We start from the raw sequence: 26925 nt of genomic DNA, 5'->3' as shown, positions 1-26925 counted from the left end.
TTGTTTGACAGTGCAATAATCCTTAAAGGTTTAAAATAGCTTTTTTGGGGTGCTTGAGGACTGACAAGTTATCCTAGTACAGAACAGCCGAGGATACATTTTTGGACACTCGAGCACTGCCCTGTACTGGACTATTCAAGCGTGATAAAGTCCAAGGACGCAGGCAGAAGTGTCGCGTGCCCGATGTGTGACGCCGTAACGGCCGGCATGTAAATGAAGCTTGCATTGTTATCAAAATGACCCACCGTGGTGCCGCGTTTGTCACCCGCTTCTGTTGCTAATGACCCTGGAAACAATGTGAGCGTCTGCCTTTTTGTTTTCATAGAATCACAAAGAAAAACAACTTTGTTTTTCACCATATCTTTTTGTCCTGTTTTTTTTTTTAATTTTCCACAAGTTCTGAGGAAAAAAAAAAGCACAACAGACAACCAAGTGGGCCCCCAAGCATTTAAGTTTTAATATTCATGACAATATGCAAACCATGTTGGGAGGAGGGAGGGGTCGAGAGGGGTCCATGGGCACAGACTCCTCACCCCCGCCCTTTTTTTTTTTTTTTTGCATAACAAAAACTTGCATTGGTAACTAAACCACAGTAATCCCACCACTTACACACTCGCCTGCAAGCTAGGTATTACAACAGTTTCACAAGTCTTCCCCCCCCCCCCCCCCCCCGCATATATAAATGAGCTTAACTTAAATAGAAAGCTAGAAATAAAAACAAGACGTCAAAACGAGCAACCGTCATCATGACATCATCATCCATGCGATGACGTTTCTATTACACGTGGTCTGAATTCTTGATGCAAGACAGAGCAAATAATAATACAAAAAGAAAAAACACGCAATGTGTAAGCACAAGCATGTAGTCCGTGTATATTCGGGGTGCAAGGGTACTTGACGTCACATGCTAAGCTATTGGCTAAATCTAGCTAGCTATAAGGCTGGATTCATTTGGCTTTTGGGCTACACGTCGCTCTTCAATTTATGATAAGGCACTAAAAATAACGTAAAAAAAGGTCATTTGTCGGCCTAAACTGACGTGGAACTGAGACGTCTTTGTACCGTTGCACTCCTTTGTGTTACTGTGTCCGGGCTTACATCATTCGGAAGGAAAGTGACCCAACGCATCGCAAAGGCCGTCCCAATTTGAAGCAATTTTACAAGTATATTCTTGTAATTTTACTTATTTTTCCAGTAACATACATTAATCTTACCACTATTTGGTAGCTTTAATTTTCTTTCTTGTAATTATCCAACATTTCTATGGAACATCATGACTACTCAATTACAGCAATTACTTTCTGTAATATTACAACTTATATACCACGATTGTTTCGTAGCTTAATAAAAGTGATCATTTTTTTCCCCCTGTAACTTTATTATTGTAATATTACAACAGTTTTGCAGCTTTGTGACTTCTCTAATTTTTTTACAACTTCCTTCTTTTCCCTTAATGTTACAATTTTATTTTCAGGAAGGTTCGTGCAATATGTAGACAATGTCCTAGCGTTGCGATTTTTTTTTTTCTCTATATGATTTACAATTGAATTCTTTACGACTCTGGAAAAAAAGACTTCATGCTTGTCGTTACATTATAATTTTTTTTCATCCCTATTGCATTGTCACAAACATGTAGCATTACAACCTTTTCGTTATAACTAATATATTTGTTATAACTAATTGTGGTCACCCCTTCGTCGTAAAAACGAAATGTAGCGGTACAGGTTTTGACGCTCAATGTATTAATTCTTCTCCCAACCTGAAAACTTCAGTTGAAAATATGTAGTACTCGTAATGCTAACGTGTAGCCACCTTGCATCATGACATAAAATGTTGGTGGCCGGTAGAAATGTTTTTTTTTTTTTGAGTGCTTTCCGCAACATTTCTTTTTCTAACTTCAACTGTTTTCATTTTAAATACTTGCAAATATATTCAACGCAAGATCACAGAGAGCCCATTCACAAATGCTACATAACGGATCATAGTGTACATTAGCTTCACAGATATACATAATAGATTTTTGGGCTGTTCTTCAAAATACACAGGTTAATGTTATTACTCCTCAAACACAATAAAAACCATCAAATAGTGTCAATGTTGAACACACCAAATTCACGGCAAAGGATGGATGTCAGCTGCACTTCATTTGCCATCCCCCCCATTTTTTCCTAGTTTTCTTTTTCCCTATACAAACATTTTCTTTTGAGCTCAACAAAAATGTCCTCTCACTGCAAAGATGATTCCTATCCATCCGTTTGTTTTGTTTAAAGCAAACTGCCTCAGAACAGTGCAAACAACTCAAACTCAAATGTGCAACGATGTCCTCTGTCAGATCTCATACATGCATACATACATTTTGAAAGACAAAATTGTACGCTAAGGAGCATTAGTGCCACACTGAAAAAGGGGGAAAAGTGGATTCTTATAAAAATGCAAATTCTAATTGTGCAGTATTCCAAAATTCATTCTTATATTATTACAACTTTATTGACATAAAGTTAGCATTTATTACCCTTCAGTGTGTCACTAAGACTTTTTTTTAAAAATAAGACTTTAAAATTAAATGCTTAAAATAAATACATATATAAAAACAAAACAAAAACGGTTACTATGAATGTGGATGTGCACGGCTTGCGAGACAAAAACAAAAGGTTTAACGGCATTATGTGTTTTTTTTTAATGCTCCTCTAATGCTGACGACCCCCCTTGTTTCGGGGGCGGGCTGCCGTGCACGCGTGTCTAAGTGTTGATTGTGTGTTTTTGTATGTGTGTGTCACAAGGGCTCAAGCCGCCATCTGCCACCCTACTCTAGCCAGCCTGATCCTTATCCCGAGCCCAGCCTGGCCCAGCAGGCCCGCTGTCTCATCCCTACAAAAAAGGCTTCCTGCTAAGGGAGGGAGACAAAGGGTGTGTGTGTGTGTGTGTGTAGGGGGGGGGGGGGGGGGGGGGGTTATGGGGGTTGCTGTAGGCGTGCTGGAGTCCCGCCGCGAGACCTCCTGACCCGGGGGTCCCTGCGGAGGGGAGCGCAGACGGCGCAGACAGACAGCACCATGTCTGCTCCCTGCCTCCATTTTCTGTCTTTTATCAGCCACGAGGGCTGGAGGATGGAATGGGAGGAGGGGCCGGATGACAATGAAGACACAAGCGCGCCCCCCACCCCCTATTAACATTTCGACTCCCAACGGACAAGCTGCTGCTGTCCTACGCTGCCCCTAGTGGCCCAGACACCTTTACCAAGAGTCCAAAAAGAAACGTGGCGTCTAGGTGGTAAGCTTATGGATGGTTCGGTTATAGTACTGAGTGGTGAGAGCTTCCAGGGGGCTCCAGCGGTGGGCGTGGAGCTCCACTACCTCCATTAGGAGCGAGCGGCTTAGGGGCGACTCGGCCGGACTTAGCATCTTGTCGCGCACGGCTGCAAGCAGCTCCGTCATCATCTCGGGCAACTGCTCCTCCAAGAGGCGCCCGACGCTCTGCAGCTTGAATCAAAATGTAAAATTACATTTCAAACTTGATAAAACGCTATTTGTACAAATAAAGCGTAAAAATTTTTTTCTTTTTGTATTGGGTCTATAGTGTCTTATGGTATGTAACTGGCTGTGTGTTTTACCTCCATGGAGAAGCACAGCACGGCGTCCTCCTTGACGTCTTTGGACTGCAGCAGCTACATGGAACAAGAACAGACGCGGTGCCAATTTAGATCAGGACCGATACAAACGTAGCGACATTGCGCTGACATCCAGGGTGGTGAAAAAGTCCAGGAGGTAACGAGGGCAGAAGCAACTACTGTGTTGAATAAGATTCATTTCAAGTTCTTTTCAAAGTTCCAGCAAACTTGGTCATTGGCCCAGCAGCGTTTGCAAGCTAATTTTAGCCAGACAAGAGAGCAGGTTTGTAAAGTGTGTCACAATTCTTGTTACTTGTAAATGTATTCTACTTTTTGAAAAGAAATGTCATGAAAACGGAGATTATACGGTAGGAGCGACTATATCCCAACTGTCATTTAACGCCTTGAGGCGTCACCTTCTCAGCACGCGTGGATGGACACTGTGACAGCGTGACGATCTCGCACAAGCCGGATCTTCTCCTAATGAGTTCTCTGGGGAATCTTGCGCCGACGTTTAACTCAAATACAGTCATTAATCATCAATTGTTCTCTGATAGATTCTCTCGTTTTTTTTTCTTTGTTTAAAGTGGAAACAAAGTTTCACAGCATCTCGTGACAAGCCGGGAGGTGTTTGCCTGCTTACTGTTATATAACCAAGCCGCTGGGAAAATTCCCTTTAGGAAACTCTTGTGATTCCCATTTAGTTTGTCCCCCCCCCCTCCCCCTCACTAATCCACCCACCTGTATTCAAAAGATTTTTTGATCAGAAACATGAAAGTTGGATCGCTGCGATTTTCCGCAAACGTGAGTAACATCCATATTCATGCCAACGTTTCTGTCGTCACGGATCAAACGTTGCGCGTGTTTGACAAACCAATGACATGTCGCTGATGGCTTTGTCAAAGAACGTCGTGATGGGATGCGCCAATTTCGAGCTGACACGCAAACGTGTTTCATCGTTATACAAATAACACATACGCATGCGGAGAGCGTTGGAAGTTGGAAGACTTCAAATGGGCTTCCAATCGTTGCATAGCAACACTATTTCTGGCATCGGGACATGTGATCCCGCCTCTTTCATCGAGTATTAGTGTTTTTCCATCACATCCACTCCACTCAAATGTACTAAAAGAACATAACGGACACTTCATTAGGTACACACCTACTAATTCAGGACCCCCCCTTCAAATCATAATGTCGCAAAAAGTGGAAAACCGGTTAGTTACCTTCGACCATCTTGTGCAGGGGAATTTAATTTTTCCCGTCACCAGATGTTGCTGTCTGGCATAGAGGGATGAACAGATGCATTATTTGTAAATATTAACTCATTTTATGACCGCTTATCTAAAATTCCATAATTTCCGATGTTTAGTGCGTGAGAAGCGTCAAGAGGCTAAATTCTGGCTACTTCACCATAATAACATACCTGGGCCACAAGGAGCCGAGCATCCTACAGTTCCTGGCCAAGAAAAACATCACAAGCAACTCACTCGAACTGGCCTCTGGGTGATTTTTTGTTTCCTCTTAGCCAAGCTACAGGGGGTCATGAAGGGACCCACTTTGGAGAAGTGGCCAGAAATGATGTAGCTATGTATCCTTAGTTTCAATGAAGCGTTGATGTTTAATCTGCTAGCTACACGGCGGCAACTCAAAATGCTAACTGGGTACCTACCAACTGGTCTTGCCAATTGCGAAGGCTCAATCAATAACAAGTAGAGTCATGCAGTGGAAAATAAAGTGTGTGTACGTGTGTATGTGTGTGGCCTCAGTTGTGTACCGATACTTCAGTGAGCTACATTCACATTACCAGCTTCATTAAACAATGAGTTTTTCTGCAGAAACAAGTTTCCTCTGAAAGCATATGCATCTAAAGAAGCAAAACAAATCCTTTGTATATTTTTTTTTTTTCCTTCCCTTCAGCTCGCCTACACAACACCAGGCTATGTGCATCAATTAATCAAGCATGTATTTGAGCCGACCGCAAGAGGAAGTTGTTTCGGTTCCGTGTTTTTGCTGCGGCAACATGCTGATACTTGATGAATAATTCAGAGACAAATATCCCTTTCTCAGTGATGTTCTGCTGTTTACGCTCTGAGGGGAAAAATGTACACAATTTAGAGGGGAAAAGTATTGCTTAGCCTTTCTTCAAACGTCATCCGAACGCAGACGATTAATCTTCCGAGGCTGCGTTTACGCGACACGAGTCAAATGACATGCATGGTTTATGGGGATTGCGTTAACCCGCATTTGGCATTTTGGGGCTGTTTCTTTGCCGTTGTACACTACGCAACTATTACAAGAGTGGCGCTTAATTTATTCACGTTGCTCCCGGTAGCATCTTCCTGCAGGTGCCGCCGCTAATGAAAAAGCCACTGTGTGGCATTTGCACTAAATGGATGAGCGCTTGCCACCCGCTTGGTGGTCATAGCGGAGCACTTAGCGACTAATAAGCAGATATTTCCCCCGGGGGTGACAACAAAATAGAAGCGGGCACCAGGTGTTTGAAAGGAAACGGATGCTAATGTGGCTAACAACACTTTTGCTTGGCCGACTTTAAATGTTAGTTAGCATGTTCTATATACCGAACGGATTAACTCTTTTTTTTTTTTGGTAGTTCACGATCTGTTCTACCTTGTGCTACACACATTGCGGTAAATTTATGCAGTTCTTTTGCCTGTCACGTTGCTCGTCAACTTCCTGTAAAGCAAATTCCGACCTGACCGCAGTCTCTACCCCCAGCTTCCCCTCACCTCTTCTTCCCACCCCCGCTTCCTACTTTCAAAGCCCCACAGGTCGCCTTCTGTAGGGCGGTCGCTTCGCTCGCTGCGGTGACCTAACCTATAGTTTCCATGGATACTGAGAAGATCATGCGTAAGGCGGCGTGGCCTGCTGATGAGAGTCAAACCCTGGGTCGTCCGCTCTCCTGGAAACTGTGGCATACTGGCGAAGTTGCGCCACGAACAGAAAAACCATTGCGGTGTGTAGCGTCTAGACGGGGTCAGGGCGGAAAACAGGAAACTCAACTTGCATGGTGCAATATGCGCTTAAGTGCTTTCTTCTGAATGGAAACATGTGGAAAGGAATGGTTTACTGTAAATGGGACCGTTTTAAATGTGAGATTTGAGTGAGTTTACAAATTCCCATAGGATCAAGAATTATAGCATGTTTAAAGTATTTCTGCAATCTTGAAATTGTTCCTGTTCTTGATTTACTATTATTGTGTACTCGAGTCCATCTGTAAGCACCACGTACATTGCTAATGTTAGCTTCTCATGCTGCTGACTAGTTAGCTTCCTCATGTTTGTCACGTATGATCAAAAGTCATGGTGGGCGACGGGTCAACAAAGTGACCAACATTTGTTTCAATCGATCAATAAAAACGTTGAAGTACTCGCGCTCCTAATCGCGTTGATAACCTCAAAATCTTGCATGTCAGGCCCGTCATAAAGAGTTATGTGTGAGTTATGTGTTGCGCAACAAAACCATTCCAATGACAATACACACCTCTCGCAGGCAAGTGTAGATGGGACACACCAAGACTCTAAAAGGCTCCCAAGAGCTGCTCCTCATTGTCCCAAACACTTCGCAGAGGAAAGTAATGAACCCCAACCACACCTCCACGTCCGACCGCTGCAGCTCTTCACGGCGAACAAAGTCCTTCTGCGGAAGAGAGGGGAGTACACCTTTGATGAATTCCTGCGTCCGACACAGTGAAATCTGACATTTGGCTCTAATAACATGCATGCATACGATAAAGCATTAGCTCTCAAGTCAAGCGGAGGTGATAAAGTTGGGTGGGGAAAGGCCAAGCTCTCTTAAAGATGATGCGTGTCAATTGACGTCTCGGCGAAGAATGAGCGGAGTGGTCGCGCAATAATTGTCGCCCGTATTGACACGGGCGAGAGTCTTGAAATCATACCATTAAGCAGGGCCGCCTTTGTGAATGCACGTGTGACATTTACCGCGGTGTGAAGCTAAATGTCAAAATGTCGGGAACAGAAAGGCGAATGAGGAGGACAAGAATGGAAATAAAGTTTGTTCTAAACTCCGGTTTCAATGTAAATAAAACCCCCCGCCGATGATCGGTCCTTCAACCCTCATGATCCCTACGCTTCCCCATGCCATCGTCTCTTCTCACCCACAACGCCACGGACCACTGCCTCAATACAAGTCCATCTCCCCCCGACCCCCTTGGTCTCGCCAGCCTATCAGCGCTGTCCTCTCTCAACTCCAGCGGGGTCAAACGACTCACCCAGGGCAGAAAAGTGTCCTGAAGTGGTCGACTGAGACGAACACGTGCACGCTGTCTTCATGTGACATTTAAAGGGCCAAATGTTATCTTGCCTCCACGCCAGGTTCCCCTCCACTTACTCCCACTGCACTTTCTTCTTTCTTTTTTGGGTTAGATTGAACTCAAAATTGAGGTCTTGCCAATCCAAGGAGGCAGGAAATGCATTTACAAGAGAATGTGTTTGCTAGTGTGAAATCGATAATTGATTAATCGTGTCTGAAATGCTGGTGCGGACGCCACTTTAATTATCTGACTGTAGGATGCTGTTTTATTTTATGAAAGGACGCGGATCTCCGAGTGAAAGCATCTGAGGATTACCTGCAACAAGTTGAGAAGCAGGGACCTGAACTTGGTCCCGTCCACCATAAAGAGCGACATTTTGTCACACAGCTTTGCGGCGGTGGCTGCGAAACTCCGGTCCGATACGGCTTTGTCGTAGATGGTGCTGACGACTTGAGTTAGGGATTCTTCGGAGCGTGCTGAACTCTGTGCCTCCTCCATGAAGGAGGCCAGCTGCTCTTCCACGCCGCTGCTGTTGCTCCTCATGCTGTTGAGCAATCTCAACAGGCGGTCCATGCTGGGTGTGCCCAACACCTCCGCTAGCGCCTCCTCCTGGGGAAACACAGGAGTTGACTGCTTAGCAGTCAAATTCAAACCTGCAAACTCCACAAAGGAAAACCAGAACGAAGAGCTAAACTCGCAACCTTAGAACTGTGAGGCAGACGTGCAAACCACTATTGCACCGTGTTGCCCTTCTTTAAGTTGACGTAAAAAAAAACGTTGAGTTTTTCCACGTAAATTGAGTAAAGCAGCGGTTCAAGAGGCATCACTGAAGATGAATGTTCATAAATTGTGGCGTTGCTGTCTGAGCAGCCAGAGACCACAGTTGAGTCATGCAACAGCTGAGTCACATCAAAAAAAAAAAACTAAAGCATGGTGATGTGTGTGATAAAAAAAGAAAGGAGGCTTCAAGCACACAGTCTTGATTAGCTTAATAGTGAAGGACAGGAAGTAAGCAGCTTTTCTGTACCTTGTCCTTTAGTCTCCTCTGCAACCTCTCCTTGGATGACTGCAGCAAGCTGATTGGGGGCTCCATGGACTGGCCCCGGCCAGACCAGCCGGGGCTTTCTTTGCCAGCTGTCACGTCTGACAAGGCGTTGGTGTCCAGCGCTGACTCAGCCTTGGGAAAGTCAGCGGGACTCTCGCAGTCCCGAGACACCTCCATCTGTCGTGTGTGCTTGTCGCTTGTGACTTTTACATTCTCTGTCTCTTTGGTTGCTCTCAGAGGGACTCCTCTGTCGGTACCAGCGTGGTTCTGTTGTCCCGGACCTTTCTGATTTGGGTGCCAGCGTCGGTTCTGGTTGTACCCGTGCGGGGGTCCGCCCTGACGTTGCCCATGTCCCCCTTGATACTGGCGAGGCGACCTGCCGTTGTTTCTGTTGTCTCCTGCTTCCGTTGGGCTGGGTGACTGCTGATCCCACTGGTGTTGCGGTGATGGAGACTGGTTCTTACTTCCTCCCTGAGCTCGTTGTTGTCTCCTGGAATGAGAAGTTCTGTAAAGATTAGCTTGGTTGTGACGTAACATGATTACCAACCCGCCACCGGTAAAGTTACGCCGCTTACATGTGGATGCGCGGTGAGTTGTTTCACCCCCGCATTGTTCTGTCCTAGTGCTGTACAACCTCCGTGTGCTTTACGATCCATTGACATATGGTCCGGGAGATTAAACACGCCGGCACCGAGCGGCTGACCTATTATCTACCTCAGCCTAAACATGAGCAAACGCAACCAGCCATTGCTTTTGCTCGGCCACCTCCATTTTGTTGAAGACGCAGCTACATCTCTCACTTGCTTTTACTTTTCTTAAGTCACATGACCTCGCTCGCATTATTCTCCAAATAGCAGGCAAAGGTTACTTATTTGCAACTCCCATTTACAGAAAAACACCGAAATGTTCTACCAAATCATATAATTTCAGCCGGCAAATGTCCACTCCCGTAATGCTAGCATAATGTTGAACACCTGAGACAAGCTAGCAAAAATTTGCATAAATGCTAGGATAAGTCACAACTTCTCACAACTCTATACGCGAGTGAAATCTGTGCTCATTTCTGACTTGAGAGTCGGGTGAAATACAAAATGTAAAAGAGGCTTTTAAAGACGCTGTACTCAAGAGTAACACAAAAGAACATTTAAAAAATTGTTCCAAGATCAACGACTTTGCTGTGAGTTCCATCATTCCCCACGGAAGCTTGACCCTTAGGCCTTGAAAAAACGTGGCCGAAAAGAAAAACTAATAAATGAATAGAAGCTAAACATGTACTCGGTAAGTTTTTAAATGAATACCCAGCAAGTTTGGAAAAGTCTAAAAGGTGACTATTCAAAGGACGGACTAACTTCCTTATCAGACATCAAACGGTCTTGTGTTTCAGAAATTTGCTTACTTTTAAGTATTTCTCTTCCCTTATAAAAGCGCCAGCCTGAATAAATGCAAATGCATTATATTTATAGGCCTCTTTATATGCATTTATTGAGTGCACGTCCTTTCTGGCACCTCAGCTCCACTCTCCTGGGGAGGTTGGGAGACAGTTCATCTGGTGGTGAGCAAACAATTGCCTCAAATATTCAGCATCTTTCGAGACGGATCTTTATTGCGATGAGCGCCTGCGCTTTTCTTCACCTCCCTCAACAAAGTGACGGATACAAAGCCGCTTTTCAAGGCTGCGATATTTCCATCGGGCTTTTACGTGACTAATCCCGATCAGTCTAAATGCTGACCGACAGAAATGGCAAAATCGTGTTTAATGGGGCTAAAGAGGTCGAGGTATTTGAAATCTACGGTGGTGCCACGCGCTGCTCATCGGAGACGTCGTGAAAGTTGAGCAGGACACAATATCTAGCTCACGCTAATGATTAATTTGATCTTTATGACAGCTGTTAGTAGAAGCTCACGTCTCGTAAACCTTTCCTCAAAGCGCCCGAGGTGAGGGGGTGAAAATGAGACGGTAATAAAACGTTTATCATATTTAATGACGACGGAGCTCGGTGGCGGCATCGCTCGCGCCGACCGTCCATCAGTCACATTACTGGCGGGGAGTTTGCGAGGAAGATGTAACAACTGAGGCGGGTGATGAGCATTCGGTCGCCTACACGCAAACCAAGTTGTCTCCGAAGCCATCGGCAAATTAAATAGAGAAGTATTTTCAGCATAATGTGTTTTGTAGCATCAGTGTTGTCATCATAATTAACTTGTTTGATGTTGTCTGAGCTGATGGGGTTTTTCTTGCAAAAGCTCATCAGGATAAAAAGAACCACAGCAATCCTAAATTGGATCAGTACCACATTGAAAATGCAGATACATGAATGTTATTAGGAATTGTGCATTATTCAAAAATAGCAAATGGTGGCCATTCCCCCCCCATTGGAGTGAACCAAACCTTATGGGACTTTTGGTTCATTGGTCCGTGTCCAACTCTAGATTTATACTTTTAGGAAAATCGGTTAGTTGTTTTTATGTAATTGAGCTAAACATAATCCCCTGTCCGATCGGATCAAAATTGAGGATTATGATACAGACGATAACATTTTCAGATTCTGCTAGTCATTTTTTGTTCATGTTTATTTTACATTTTCAGGCTCAAGAACTGTTATCATAGAAATAAATATCCAAAAGTCCAATCTTTTTCCGTTTTTATGTCTCTTGTAATGAACAGCGTTTTACCTAATATTTTCAAATACAATTGTGCTTGTGTTTTCAGGCTACAAAAACCAGTCTTGAAAAAAAAAAAAAAAAAAAACATAATTCCACGAGCAAAAACCTTTGCTTTTTTGGCTGGTGATCAACATTCCATAATCTGAAAAGCAGCAACATGTTTTCCTCCCAAAACAGAATCAATCTCATGCTTTTTACTGGACAGCAGCATTGTGGTCTTCCCTGGTCCAAGACTAACCTGGCGTAGACGTGTCGTGTCCCCCCAGGGCCGGTGGGCAGAAGTACGGTTAATCGCTGGCTGTGATCTACTGCTCTAGATGCAGGAAAGGATGGGTGCGCCACAGTGTGGGTGAACGCAAAGATGGAGACATGCATGGATGAGGAGTGCATTAAGTGAAAAGAATCATTTCAAAAAAGGGGGAAGATTATTTGATAGGAGAGGAGGCAAGCAAGGAGGCAAAAAGGAGACATAAAACTACAGGTTGATAACAATATCATTTGACCAACATGCAGAGAACTAGAGGAAATGAAGGTTGCTATGGCGACTGAAGAAATGGATATTTGCTGGTTGGATTTTGGCGATTGATCAGGGTTGCTGCTATTGGTGACCATTGCTTGACCCAGACAAATTTAATGACCCAGGCGCGGTGGGGAGAGGCATGCAGACAGTCAATAATATCAATGACCACAGCTGCAAACTGACCACTCCGCACATTGGGATTTAATGGAGTGTGGGAATTGCCTTACAAAACGGAACAGCCTCAATGTAAGAGGGTTTTACTTAGGATTATGAAGAATACATTTATTTAATTTATGGAAGAAAATAAGGATGAAAGTTGTCAAACTATTTCACTCCGAACCGGGTGCTGGCCACAGAACTGGTGATTACTAAGAACACCACGCCATGAATGAAGTACGGAATAAAAAAAAAAAGGGGAAAAAAAAACCCCCAACCAATCGTGCAAAGACGAGTGAGTGCAGATGTGCAACAGCAGCACAACAGCGAAATGTTTGAGAATTGAGAAAGGAGCATATTGAGTCGTACTTTGCCCCTTCTCTGCAAGCAGCACATTCCAGTAAATCACAACTAATTTCAGCTCTGCTTGACGTGCCTTCTAAAGTCGAAACACATGTCGTGCCTCCCCTTCAATTCTCTTACTAGACAGTGTTTCGCCTTATGGAGCACCACCACGTGTAGATCATATGGCACACTTGCTAAATCATAGACATTTGAACAAAACGCATGTTTCATCACTTATTTTACAGCGTATGTGGAGAGGGAGTAATTACCACTTGTATTATCACCAATAATCTGCAAAAGTGTGGGGGGAAAAAAAAAAACCAGTGAAACCTCTGATGTTGTTGCTGATACCACTCAAATTGATTTGTTTGGACTTCAAATACACGAAAACAGACCCGCATCCGTGCCGGGGTCAAACGGCTACCAACATCAAATCTTTATTTACTACAGGCAATATTTGAAGTAAAATTTCATATTTCGAATGTTTACTATTAAAATAAAACTAGTTCAGGGAACCGACTGATTGGAGCGAATGTCTTATGGTTACGATTGGTTAGTTGAGTCCGATTGTACTAAGGCGTGTAGCGCTTGTCGCTTTGCTCTAGCAGCATTTTTCCTCTTTGTCATCCGTCATAACTTCCTGTGATACAATCAGGGGGGGGGAAAAAAAGCAAAGATGAGATTTTTTTTTTTCATGTCTGTGCGTGAATTTTCAAGGCATATTTTTGGTTGGATTCCAAATGGAGGGCATTCCACTTCAGAGGTTCCACTGTAGTTCAGACGACATTTTTTTTCCTTGTTATGACTCGACCATACAGAAAAGTCTTTGGTTGTGTGGTTTGAGTACTTTATGACTATAAATTAGACTGGTATGCTTTGACGCGAGCCTGCAAGACGCGGTCGATTGCTTGTCAGAAGGAGCTCTGACTAAAGTGCCGCGACGATAAATTAACTTAAAGACGAAAACAAACGAGTCTCGATGGAAGCGGTGCATCAACTGCACACAATCAAGGATAATTGTCTGCTTGGAAATATTCACTTTTTCTTCCTATATTTAATTCCTTTGTGCAAAATCCAGAACACAGCTGATTATTTGTTGTACTTTGCGTTGTCCATTTGGTACTTAACTATAGGTAATGTAATTTGTCTTACCAAAAACACTAATATTTTTCTTTTGCCGGTTGCTTAGCAACCCGAGAACAATTTTCCAGTGACATCAGGGCAGGCAGCGCGAGAATCGGGTTCCCACCGGCCCGTCCTCCGCTCTCAAGAAGCTGCTTTCAATGAAGTCGCAAATCAGATTTCATTGTGTATACAAGAAGAGCAGATGTGCCAGCACAAACTTGCAGAACTGAATCAAAATGAAGTATGGTTTCAAAGTTGAAGAAAAAAAAAAAAAATTAAAACTTGAATGTGTCTGTTTTATTATTTGTCTGCAGTCTGCATTCCTGCGCGGACATTATTTGGCAGACGAGAGCTGTTAAGGCCAAAGGGGTTGGCTGTTTGACATGTGACTTCATCGCATTCAAATTTTCCCCCAGGATTGTGTGCGTGTGCGGACTTCCATGCGTCATTACCGTCGGTCGTTCCTCTTGCGTCGGAAGAGCTTTTTGGTGTGCGCAATCTCAGCCTCATTAGGAAGGGGTGGGAAGACCTGTAAGAAACAAATCATAGAGGCGGCTGATGTCAAGCCCGGCAAAGTGCGCAAAATGACTACGTACAAAAAAAACAAAAAAAAAAACATATAAGTGGTTATGTATGACATCATCCAAGACTTTTTTTGCCCGAGGGTCTGCTTTCAGTTGAATAGCAAGTACTTGGATTTATTCTTCCCATCGGTTCTATTTGGTAAAACAGACAGTTTGTTTGCATTTCCATCTGCAAAAGTTGTCAGCAGTTGGACCCAGGAACCAAGTTTGGGCACGACAAGTGTTGAATAACAGTGAGACCGTGCAGACTGTACGTAAACAGCCCTTGTTATGTTTAATCTCATCACATACACTTTGGACTAAGGCATTATGAAATTTGCAGAGGGTGGGTGGGGGGGTAGGGGGGGGTGTCTTGTAATCATTCTGCTCTATCTGTGAAACATCAGCACTGCCAGTCAAACGGCACGCTTCCAGCAACACTTTGCATCAATGCGTGTCGTTACCATGGTTACACATCAGCCTGTAACTCGTGCTGTCGACTTGGAGCACGTCCACTTACTGTACTGGTGGCCGATACAAAACCTCAATAAACTGCTGCGTTTACCCTTGTCCTCTAGCAAACGTGGCAGATTAGATATGAGGAGCTGTGTTCTGATCATCAACCTACATCTTAGCCCTGGACTTTATGGACCATCTTCAACCTTGCCCTGGTTATGGCTCTTAAAAGCGACGGTCAACGGCAGGACGTTATTTTGCGGAGGTCAAACATACATAGCTGCCTCATCATCATTGTCATTCAGACAGCCTTGATGAGTGGTCTGAATGGCGAGTCGGCACATTCTGGCCTCTGGAAGTGCAGCAGAGATGCAACGGTGATCGCTATGTAATTAACATCCACAAATTAAAAAAAATAAAATAAAAAATACCGTCAATGTAGTATTGATATAATTTTTTTTCAATTTTTTTTTTCATTTAAGTGTAAATTGACGCATCAGAGCTGTTAAAAGACAAACCCTGCCTTTGCCTTTTTTTGTGCAGAAACTCTGTGAAGTGAGATTACAGACGCAACTGTGTCATTGCCGCAACCTCCTGCAATCAGAAAATGTAATAAAATCAGCAGGCAGCCTTTGTCTGACACTGGCAAATACTTTCAACACAACGGGGCAGGAGAAGTTGAGTCTCACAAACCAAAATGCACATCCTTGCCTGCTATTCTACTTCAGTGCCATTTACTGTATTTAGAACTGCAACATGCAAAGACAAAAATATATATCATTATTATTGCGCGAATACTTTACTGCTCTAATTAAAACTACAGCCAATGAATCACGCACATTGAGTCCCTACGAGCGGATGTTGCTACTAGCCGCGAGAATTCCTAGAAAAATCAGACAGCCCGCCCATGATAGCGGGACGGCACATCTTGTGAAGTCACCTAGCGCAAAGGAAACGACGGACGCTAGATAACGGCCTCACTTCAACTCGCTGTATTGAAATATCCTCGGCGTATGGAGAAAGGTCACGATCTCATTACAATTGTTCGTCGTTACTTTAGAATGGAGGCCGCTTTGCTCGAGGATGAGGGATGAAGAACAAGGAAGGAAGCAGGAAATGTGAATAGAAACAAGACGAAGCGTTCTACATGACTTTCTCGCAAGAGCGCAAAAAAAAAAAAAAGAGGTGCATTGTCGTTCCCGTGCCTTCAAGTGGAACGACAATTCTGGCATCATTTCGGAGCACCCCATTGTTTCACTCTCTCTCTTTCAGATTATTTATGTTGCCGGGGAACGCGGCCAAAAGTGATAAATATAAAAATGCCCCAGGAGCGGCGTTACAGGACAGGTTGTTGAGAGCACTGAGGGTTGGGAGGAGAAGTAGTGCAGCAATGACAACATGAGAGATTGTAAATTTGAGGCCGGGAGCATATAAAAGCTGGAGGGAGGGACACTAAAGTACAACATTTTTTCCCACATTCCCACATGGATGAATGATACTTCTTTCAAGCTACAAATGAGCTGCACCCCATAAAAATCACATCTACATGCACAAAGGTGCATATCAAAAGAACACCAGTGTTGTGTTTAAAAACAGCATGTGTTCTCGATGGTTAAATTGTGCTTGGGGCAAATGTTTAAAATTAACTTTTTTTTTTTTTTCATTTACAGAATATTTTTAACTTCGTTGGAGTTGGAAAATTATTTAGTCGCCCTTTAAGATTTAATCTGTATGACTGCCATACAGTAAAAGAAATAAAAAAAAAATATTCTGGTCATTTTAGAGAAATACTACTTTTATCTAAAAAATAATAATGATAATAATAATAATTTTTCTTTCTTGCCTCGCTTTTCCAGGTAATACCCGAAAGCCCTCGGGGAATCTAGACAGAGCTATAGCTTCAATCGCTCTTTTTTTGCTTGCTATGAGAAATGCGATTCAAAATTATGAAGTGATCAAAGACAATGTGACGAGCAGCACTTGACGTGTAATCAGAAAACCAAGGTTGACAGCCAACTGCTGTTGCTGTCAACGGAAAGTCAAACTCGCACATTACGTTTCATGTCAAGGCGGAGTCCATTTCAGTTTTTTTATCTTTACGTTTTTTTTTTTTTTTTTTTAAACAACAACAACAACAAAATCCCTGTGGTACAAGATTCCCTGTAGCGCTGGATTTTCTCGTTGTTTGATGATCGCTACTCGGGGGCCCTTTTGATCTAACTCTGTAAATGACGCTCGCCTTCAGTACAGAAAGGGGGAGATTTGCAGCCATCACAGTCACACTCTTAAAAACACTGCATTCAAATAAACCCAATTTGGGTCGAAAATTAGACCGAACCAGGAAGTTGGGTTCATCTGACCCAACCTTGGGTTGTTTTGTAAAACCCAGAAAATCAGGTCAAATTAAACCAAATTCCTGGATTGATCCAGTTTTTAGTCCAGCAGATTTAAGGATGCAGGTAGTGAGGTCTTGACAGCCACATCTCATTAAATAGATCTGAGGCCGGTGGCACAGTGGAGCGCCGACAGATAGACAGCAAAGCAGCCGGTGATCTGGATGCAGGAGGAGATGGGGCTATTGTGGGATCAAAGTGTCGTGTGTGTGTGTGGGGGGGTCGGGACCGTCGTACCCTATAGAAATGGAATTGTGCTACAGCGCCGCTTTCCAGGTGACTTCAATCACACGCGCGCGTTGAGCTATACAGTACAGTCAGCGTTGCACTGATCATGTCGGATGAATCAAAGCTTCAGGCTTGGGCTTTGCTTTAAGGTGCGTTTACGTGAAAATAAGAAAGTACGAGATGTTTTAAAACTGTTCTCAGGTGTCTTAATATGTGAAGATTAGTTACATTATCGATTACTTGTTGAGAATCATTGCAGCTCCCGTCTAATAAGAAGCACGTATCTTCAACTTTTGGGCTGTGGCTGAGGTGGGAAAAGACCAAAGGGTCGCACTGCAGAAGTGACCAGCGCATAGTTAACATAGCGCAGGATCAAGAGCAGGAACAATAGCAGGAAAGAGACCACAGGGTGGGGGGGCTACCGGTCACCGTGACACCCCTCCCTGGATTTTGATCCGCCGCCCACCAACATTTGAAGGATGTGGTGAACTGCGAAAGATGTCAAGTGGAGCGCAGGGAGGGAGGAAGAAGGAGACGTCAAATACCAAGCGCGATGGGAGATGAAGTCAGATTGGTGGGAAGAGGACGAAAAATGAAAGAAACGGCAGAAGGTAAAGACTGTCGGTGGAATGCAGTTGACAGCTGGCAGACACACTGCCACAAAGAGTCCAGCCCAAGCGCTCCCTCCTCCCCCGCCCACCCTGAGGTCCATTTCCCGACCCAAGTCCTGCTCGGCTGCACGTACACGTCCACGCACAGGGGCCAGGCAGCCTGCGACACATCTCAGCTCCGGGCTGCCGCTTTGTTCCCGGGCCAGAGAGCGGATATGTCCTCAGTGACTGCTCTCACCTAACCTTCCTTTTCTGCTGCCTTTCATTCTTCTAATTGTCCCCCCCCCCCCCGACAGGGCCATACAACAACACTGCTCATTCCTTACAGGGAGGAGGAGGGAAAAAAAAAAAAACAGCGTGTTTGTGTGGTCATTTGAAATTGAAGGTTACTGTATGTTTTCCATGGCGTGGCTTTGTGCGAAACTTCCAGGCAACCGTTTTTCATAATTATGGTCCTGGGCCAACTAGGTATTTCCTCTAACCCTCTATGCTGTGGCTGTGAAACAAAAAAGGCATAATTGTAGATGACCACACAATACCCCCCCCCCCCCCCCCAGTAACAAAAAGTTTCATCCATATCTAGTCATTTGAATATAATGGATCAACGCAAAAGTTGGCGTGGTGATAACTTGTTTAGCACATCGATTAATATAGAAAAACAGACACGGCGCTCAATAATGAAAGTCATTCTCTAGTGAGCGCCTATGAAGAGGGTTATTAGCAATTAGTTATTTACAGACTGCTCCAAAAATGATGATATTAGTGAAAATGTTTGCAAGTGTCATTGTCTTGAGCCAAATTAATTACAGTTAGGTCATTTTAATTGCTGTAAATTACATTATTGGTATTCAGGTTTACACATTTTATGACCATCAGCTATCAGCCCTTAATTAGTTTTGCTTATAGTTGTATTTACATTTTGTTTCCTTGGGAAATTGTATGGCTGGATAACTTGGATAACATTTTTAAGTTTGAGACCATTTTGGCACACCAATGTTATGCACACGTGAGGTCAGCCCCAGTTTACATGAATAACTGAAAACAGCGTTCTTGGCTCGTGATCTATACAAAGAGGAAGCCATCCTTAAAGAAGCGAGTGGGCCAGTCTTGGCTCAAATGGCTACTGTGCATAAAGGCACCGGTGACACTGAGGCCGCGAGGGGAAGGAAAGGGGAGCCAGTGGAAGACGTTCTGTCTCGGCCAGAAGGGAAGGAAGAGTGGGTGACCATTTTGAACAAGGATTACCCGCTTGAAACCCCGGCCAAACACAAATCACTTTTGGGAAAACACAATACTCGGTGTCTGACGATAGTAGTAACACATCTGCAAAAGCAGTTTTATCATTTGTTAACACTATCTTCAGGAAGACATCTTGAAAAGCCACTCACAGGAATAAACAGTATATGTGCAAAGGAGCAAAGGTAACTAAATCCCTTTTTCGGTATATGTTTGATTAAAATTAACAATTTTGTTTGGTTCTATAAGCTAGTGGCAACATAACTCCTTAATTCCAAATACAAATAATGTGCGAAAACATTACTTTAAAAGAGGTCTTCTCTTGATTTTTATCAAAAGCTATATATTAGTTTAAAATATCAATCAGCATACAGCACCTGAAACACTCGTTCTTAGGAATCATGGGAAATGTTTCAAAATGTCGAGGAAAAAAACGCCCGTGTTAAATGGACCTCCGCTGATGTAGTACATACATAAACCCATCAGATGGCAGTGGTGCGTTTTGGAGCAGTGAACATCGCAGTTCAGCAACGAGCCACAAGATGTCACCAGAGGCTTATTTATAGTCACCCTTTTTTTTACTGGAGGTTTGAACATGTTTAGGTTTCCTGCTTATGATCAGCCAGTCATATGCTGAGGATATTGAAATAAATGATTATATCTCTATATTTGAAAAAAAACGAAAACCAAGAAATGAAGTAACTCACGGAGGAAAGATGGGGCAGGAACTTCTCTATGTCAGTTAAGTCTAAGCCATCGTCTTCCTCAAACTTGTTCTTGCTCATTCTGAAACATGGGGGGGGGGAAAAAGAATGGACACCATCAAGGTCGGCATCAAGGAGTACATGGCAATATGAAACAAACCCGACCAGATTTTCAACACAAAATGGCCAATCATACCCTTCTCGGTCGATGTGCGGCAGGTACTTTGGCATAGCCCTTGTGTGTTTCCTGTGGAAATGACTGAAGTCGAGCTTCTCCGGCTGCACATCCCAACCTGTACCCCTGCAACCCACAGACAAACATTTTTGACCACTTTAAGGCTTTACCGTGCCACTCTTCGGGATTAAAAGCACTGATGTCGTTGAGAACAAAGTTGTTTTGATAAGTTTCAGTAAGATCGCCATGAATAGTGATGCTGAAATCAGGAGCAGGTTGGGTGAGGATAAGGAGCAAAGCACGTACCCACGCGAGTCCATTGTGTTCGCCGCCCATATGTCTGTGCCCAGGATGTCAAAGGCCACATCTTTGTTTCCATTCTACAACGGAAACAACCGAAAGGGAAACCGTGAGGTACATTGTCAGTATGTGACATTCTGTATCCTAAAAATACAGACGTATGTTTTGAGCTGGCACCTTGGTGGACCCTTTGAACTGATTGTTTCGACCCCTGCTGCCAGATCGAGAGCCGGAACCCGGTCTAGACCCGGAACTGGGCCTGGAACTTGAGCTGCCGTTACTGCTGTGCTCCCATTCATCCTGCAGGGAAGGAAAAATAAATGTTGTTTTTATCCTTCTAAGGGAAGAGAGCCAACTCCAAAACTACTTAAATAACACTTACTGGTTTGGAGGAACTTCTCCCCTGTGATGACGTCCAGCTGCCATCTTTGTAGTCATTGCAGTTGTCTGTCCACTGGAAAAATGTCAGTTATTGGAATTAGAAAAATAACCCAACTGCTAGTGTGGTTTTGTACATACAATTACGTACTCAAATCAATTGAGAATAAATAAACTTTAACCACAGGTTGAATTGAAATCTTATTAATTTGGACTTCCACCAAAAAAATAGCCACACAAATTGTAGAGAGTGTAAAATCTTCAGTCAACTCGAATCATCATCATCAATCAAGAACGGCTGAACAAGAAAAAGAAACATTAAATGCAACAACTAATTTTTGTTCTGCATATTTCAGATACACAAAAATATTTTCCAACCACCTCAACTGTTTTTTTTTTTTGGTGTTGTTGCTGTTAATAATTACCTCATCGACAAATGATTTGGCCCGTTTTAAAAATAAGGCACAAAGGTTTTTCTCATTGTTAAAGTCTCAACGTTATTCATCTAAGAAAGATTTTGCTAACCTGTGGCACCTTGCCGCCATCGTCCAGATCCAAGTCTCCGTCACCCTTGTCCCCCAGCAGCCCTTGCACCTGGTACTCCAGCACGTAGCTGTCGATGAAGCGCTCCAGCTCCTCGATCTCCTGCGAGCGTGTGCTGCCGGCCTCGGATGACGCCGACGCCACCGATGAGCTCTCCATGACAACCGAGACGGCGGCAGGTGCGCCGTGAGGAGAGGAAAGTGACCTATGAGGGGAAAGATTGCGAGAGCAAAGTCAGCATCAACAGCAGAAATTTTTTTTTCACTAAGCGTATCAAAACAACGGCTTTCACCTGATGATCTGAATAAAACGCATCACATCACTACTGTCAACGAGCACCCACACGTGCAGCATCTTTTCACGACAACCTGATCTTTTAACTACATCAAAACCATCACGCACTACTCCGCTACTGTCACCACCCTCGCTAGCTTTTCTCTGTTTGTTTTTCCGTCTCATTTCCCCGCCACTTCACCTAGTCTCCCGTCAGGGTTGTGATCACCTGACCCCCTGGCCTTCTCCGCTAAGCTCTGATTACATCACAGCTTTGATCGGCCGCCATGCAAAGAGGATTTATCCCCATGAAGCGCGCCGGGCGCTTTCTACCGATGCCTGGTGATTCGCTGGGAAGTCCTCAACGTTAGTCTGGCTAAAGTTAAGAACCAAAAAGTTTGACAACGTTTGAAATGACTGGCAAGGATTCACCTAACCTAGATATTAATAGTCAATAATTTTTGGATAGACTCGATATTTCTATTGACTGCTTTTGCAGCCTAGTTGGATGTCCTTGGCATGTACGCTACAATAACAGCCGCAGGACAAACTGCTACCGATTGATATTGACCCATCCATTAATTAAATTCGATTCGCAAACGGTGCGGTTTGCTTTTAGCGTTGCACCGCATAACAACTCAGTCACTTGTCTGGTATCCTTTAGACGCCAGCGGTTACACAACAAGCAGACATAAAGAAGCATAAGCCTGGAGCTAAAACAGCGGGAATGCAAGTCAGGGTTCCCACCACATACCGCGAGGGCGGCTAATGCATCTAATCTGGTCTACTACAGACTGGCTGTCTTAATTATTTACGCCAAATTTGGTGTTGTCTATTTCTGAAAGCAGGGTCAGATCAAGGGTTGTTGCTGTCCTCCACCAAGTCTCGAGATTGAGCCAATGGAAAATTTGGCATCACAATTTTTCTAAACATTTGGTCAAGCTGCCTGGGTACAATCACTTTAACTTACATTTTGTAACTTACATTGAAATGATTGCACTTGTGGCAACTTGTATTGCTTTAATTTCATTAAGAGTTGAACGAGCTGAATATGTGAAGGGCTAAAGAGCAGCCTGACTACAATACCATGGGAGCAAAAAGCAAAATGGGGGCAGACTAGTTTGCAGATGGCGATGCTAGCATACGTTTGTGTACACAATAGTCCATTGTCTGTGGGCACAGTGATGACCTGACGAGAGAGCAGTGTACATTGTGCAAGCACTGTCAGTACAACTATTGACATGTAGCGCACACCCAGTTACAAAAGCTGTCTAAAAAATATATATATGATGCCTTTATAATGTAGTACAGTGCCACGAGTGGCTGTGGATTGGTTGTATCATGAATTTGTTTAGCCACAGATAAAAAGTAAACTATAATAGGACCTCAATGAGTATGGGGCTTCGCTAAGCTAAAGGCCTTGGGCTCTTAAGTGAGTGCTAGGGTGTTAAACGTCACACCCTTGTTGTCAAACCTTTCTGGTATTCCCTTGCACACAGGTTCCATCACACTGGTGTTACGGCTCTGATGCCACCGAGTTTTAAATACTGCTCAAAATTGCTTGGTTGACTTTGTCCCCCTCGTTCCTTCTCGGTGCCATTTATTCTGAAAAAGAGATAAAAAAGAAGTAGGAAAAGTTTGTCGTTTCTATAGTTTCATGCGCAGGAACAATCCCGCCAGATTTTTGGTGCATATTTTATCCCCATTAGCACATCAGATTGAAAGGCAGATAATAGAATTCAATTTCTGTGTGAATTCACGAATCGTGGAAGAAAGGGAGAAACCTTTTCTCTCATTCAAAAGCACACTCTGACCTCTGAGGACAGAAGATCAGTAGGCAGCAGCACTCAATCCAGACCCAAATGTCAGCAGAATCCCTAAAGCTGAACACAATGGCAACCCCCCCCCCCCCCAAAAAAAAAACAATGCAATGGAAATAGAGTTAATTTCAGGTTCAAACTGTTAACCACAATGTGAACAAATAATCAAATTAACAAATAAAACAATTTCAACCCACATCACACAAATATTTCATTCAACACTGAACTGAAGACCATTATAAATGTAATATGAACTTCAAATTGATCCTGTCACTCAAATGGATTTACACTGCAGGTCCAAATGTCCAATTATGCTTCAATGCAGTGGTCCCACATATGATAATACAAAATCACATGATACAAATGAATATCCGCTGCCATGGTGAAAGCCAAATTGTAGCACAAACAAAAATGATATAGCGTCACTTTGAAGCACTGCCCAACCACACACAGCCTTGGATGCTGAGGATCTTTAATGGGCGACATGTAGTCGCACGTAGACATTCCATTTACCTGCTGAAGTCATTCCGTTGTAACAACAATCCAAAGAATGTTTCAAGAGGAGAGCTCATATTTTAGACACATGATGGTTAACAGGTGGCTGTTGGATTGTGGAGTGCACACCACTGAATCGTTACTGTTTGCCCAGTTCAGTTGCTGTCAAATAAAGTCAATAAAGCAAATAGAAGAAAAATAAACAATGGCCATCAAGACGTTGTCCTTGTCTCTGCTCTACCGTAACCACGCCCATATTGCCCGAGAGGCTATATTGTAGCAGAAGTGAGGAACATGTCTTTATCCCTTAACTATCTGCCAACAATTGTGGCTAAATACAAGTCATCAAAGCAACAACAACGACACCATCACAAAAGACAAATATATCAGCCTCATTTTTAACTGCAGGCCTGCTAGGTGAGAAGCCTGATCCTGAGGTCCGCCACAACATCACTTAGCCACGAGCTTTAGCATTCCACATCACATCTTCATCACCAACAAAATAATATTAAAAAAATACTAGAATGTCAACTACAATTGCGGTGTCCACACATCGCAAAACACACGACGGCGAAACCCACGCCCATAGTGAGTCCACCCACGGGAGGAGGACAACAATGCTGACCTGACGCCAACTTTGCGGCTAACCGGCCGGCTAATGCTAACAACCACAAGACAAGAGAACGCGTTAAGGTTTAAAAAGCACATTATTAATCTTAGGGAAAATGTCAAAGTCTAAGAACACTCCAGGAAAAAGACATTTAAGCTGTCAGCTTTTTTATGTGTATTTTTTTTTAGCACTGACAATGACAAACACATACGGTTTATAATGAGATTAATGCTTACCCCGAATTGAGGTGACTCTAAAACTCGGGTTCACCACCTTTCTCGCATAAATCCTGCCGCGTCATGAGTGGGTTTGTTTAAAAGAAAAGAAATGTATAATAAAAAGCGGGAGCCGGTTAGCAATGGGGTTAACGACAGCGTTGAAAAATCCGGAGGGGTAAAAGGGAATGCAGGAATGTGACGTCTGGTCCGGTTTGCTGGCAGCGGTAACACGTGCAAGCCGGAGAGGGTGCATCATGGGAAATGTAGTCAATGCACGAAAGCAGCGCTTGCGGACAAAAGGTATACATTAAGGCATGAATTACTGGAAATAAACTGTATAAAAAGAAGGAACAATGATATATCATACAAAATTAAAATGTTTTTCACAGGTAGACATTTCGTCAAATTTTGTTTGATAAAATTAAAAATAAATGATGTTCATCCCGATAAATTACAAGTTTGTCCATTTAATTGCCATAAAGGGTTTCCTGTCATTTTGCAAACCTAACTGCAATAATTCTAGAACACACACAAATTACAAGTCAGCATTTTATTATTTACTGTGCATGGTATTGTTTTGTATCGAATTAATTTCACTGGAGTATTTTATCTTAAGTATTACATTTATTTCATTATCATGTTATTTGATGCACTATTTCAAACACTCTCAAAAATGTGCATTATTACATTTGTACTTCATTGCAAATATGTAATTTAGGATAGACCTCTTTGGATTGTGCAGGTATACCTAATAAAGTGTTAGGTGAGGCACAATAGCAAACAAAAAAAAAAAATGCTGGACACAGCAATTGAGAATCACTTTAACAAAATCATGACCCCTTGTGGACGCTATCAAAAGTGAAGCTTGCTCAAATAAAATTAATTAAGATCTAAGCGGCAACACATTAGACAACAATCATTTCCAGTTACTTGGGAGGTAAGTCAATAAAAATGTAAAATGTCAGTAAGCCCACAGAGAACTCAAGCAAGCCCTATCGGATTCAAACCTTCAACCTCACAACTGTGAGTCGTCTGCATAAACAACTAGCCATTCATAGTAAACGAACACTGTAGATAGAATAAATGCATGACATAGAAATAGCTATTTTTCATTACTCCTCAGGCTTGAGGAATGGGTACCAGCAAGGCACCAATTAACAGTGATGATATTTCCGTGTGCCTGTGTGGGAAGCGACTGCCCACAAATGGGCCCAGTGCCATTTTGTTGAGTAACAAAAACAACATTAGATTTGCAGCCAGTAGGTGGGGGCAGCACACAAATCATAAACTGAAAGATAGTGCAAAATGCTGTATTAATCTAATACAATACAAGCACACTTCAGTGGGTGTCAATGCATTATATCATCATCAGTACAAAATTTGGCAAGACAGAGCAGTTTCATGTCGGGGGGAATCACAATATAGCTCTTGAAGAACTTGAATAATAAGGTTACATAATGTTATGTTATTTGAGTAAATATTTGCTGCTGTACACAAAAGAAAATAATAAAAAAAAGAATATTTAGTTCGAGGCTTAACTAAAGAAAAAATAAGAATATTTAGTTTGAGGTTTTGTTCGTTCCAAGGATATTGCAGAGTTTTTAAATCTTTTTATTATTTTAATTCTACTTTTGTTGTGCAAATTCTACTTTTATTTTGGTAGGGAGCCAGGTAAAATAGTCATCTTAAAGACATTTTCATCACTTACACATTTCATCACACTTTCATCAAGGCCTTGGTCGGTGCTGCTGTTTTGGTTAGCAAGCCTAAGCATACAACATTGTGGAGTCTGATGCTACTGGAACAAGCTAGTAGTCTACATATGCATTTTCATGTTCATTTGTACTACACACAAAATGCCACGCTTTAATTTATCCAAGAGAATGCCTCGGTAGGTGCTGCTGTTTTGATTAGCAAAGGCACACTCAGCATTGTGGAGTGACAACAACACGTCCAAGTCAACCGGAACTAGTTAGTTGTTTAAAAAACCCATGCAACTAACTTATAGTAAGGTAACATGGATGGGGGACTAGTTTGCAAGTAAACCTGAACACTCGCAACATAGTGGAGCACCCCCATGTCCAATATAAACACAGCATTCCTCACATGGAGTTCATATCCACACTTTGTCTGCTCCTTGGAGGCTGCAGGTCCATCGCTTTTGACACC

The 26925-nt window shown here is 43.0% G+C and overlaps 1 protein-coding gene across 3 annotated transcripts; it reads right to left on the bottom strand.

Annotated features, from left to right (window-relative positions):
• Positions 1-668: 668 nt before the first annotated feature.
• Positions 669-24980, bottom strand: ctif (CBP80/20-dependent translation initiation factor). 3 transcript variants are annotated; one of them, XM_085926309.1, is made up of 15 exons: positions 24775-24980; positions 23088-23218; positions 21323-21545; positions 20802-20873; positions 20597-20719; positions 20426-20499; positions 20141-20245; positions 19948-20026; positions 14206-14282; positions 11846-11920; positions 8926-9433; positions 8214-8507; positions 7109-7264; positions 3608-3661; positions 669-3476 (listed from the first exon to the last, which is right to left on the bottom strand). In XM_085926309.1, the coding sequence occupies exons 2-15, from the start codon at positions 23117-23119 to the stop codon at positions 3261-3263; spliced, it is 2088 nt and encodes a 695-aa protein (XP_085782435.1). In that variant the 5' UTR covers positions 23120-23218; positions 24775-24980; the 3' UTR covers positions 669-3260. The 3 variants fall into 3 exon arrangements, with proteins under 3 accessions (XP_085782435.1, XP_085782437.1, XP_085782438.1); XM_085926311.1 differs by lacking the exon at positions 11846-11920; XM_085926312.1 differs by lacking the exon at positions 23088-23218.
• Positions 24981-26925: the final 1945 nt, after the last annotated feature.

This window comes from Syngnathus leptorhynchus, chromosome 12, assembly GCF_054491065.1.
Source record: "Syngnathus leptorhynchus isolate UIUO chromosome 12, UIUO_Slep, whole genome shotgun sequence".
Lineage (NCBI taxonomy): Eukaryota > Metazoa > Chordata > Actinopteri > Syngnathiformes > Syngnathidae > Syngnathus > Syngnathus leptorhynchus.
Note: the sequence above shows the minus strand (reverse complement) of the source record. Positions and strands in the feature narration are given on the sequence as shown.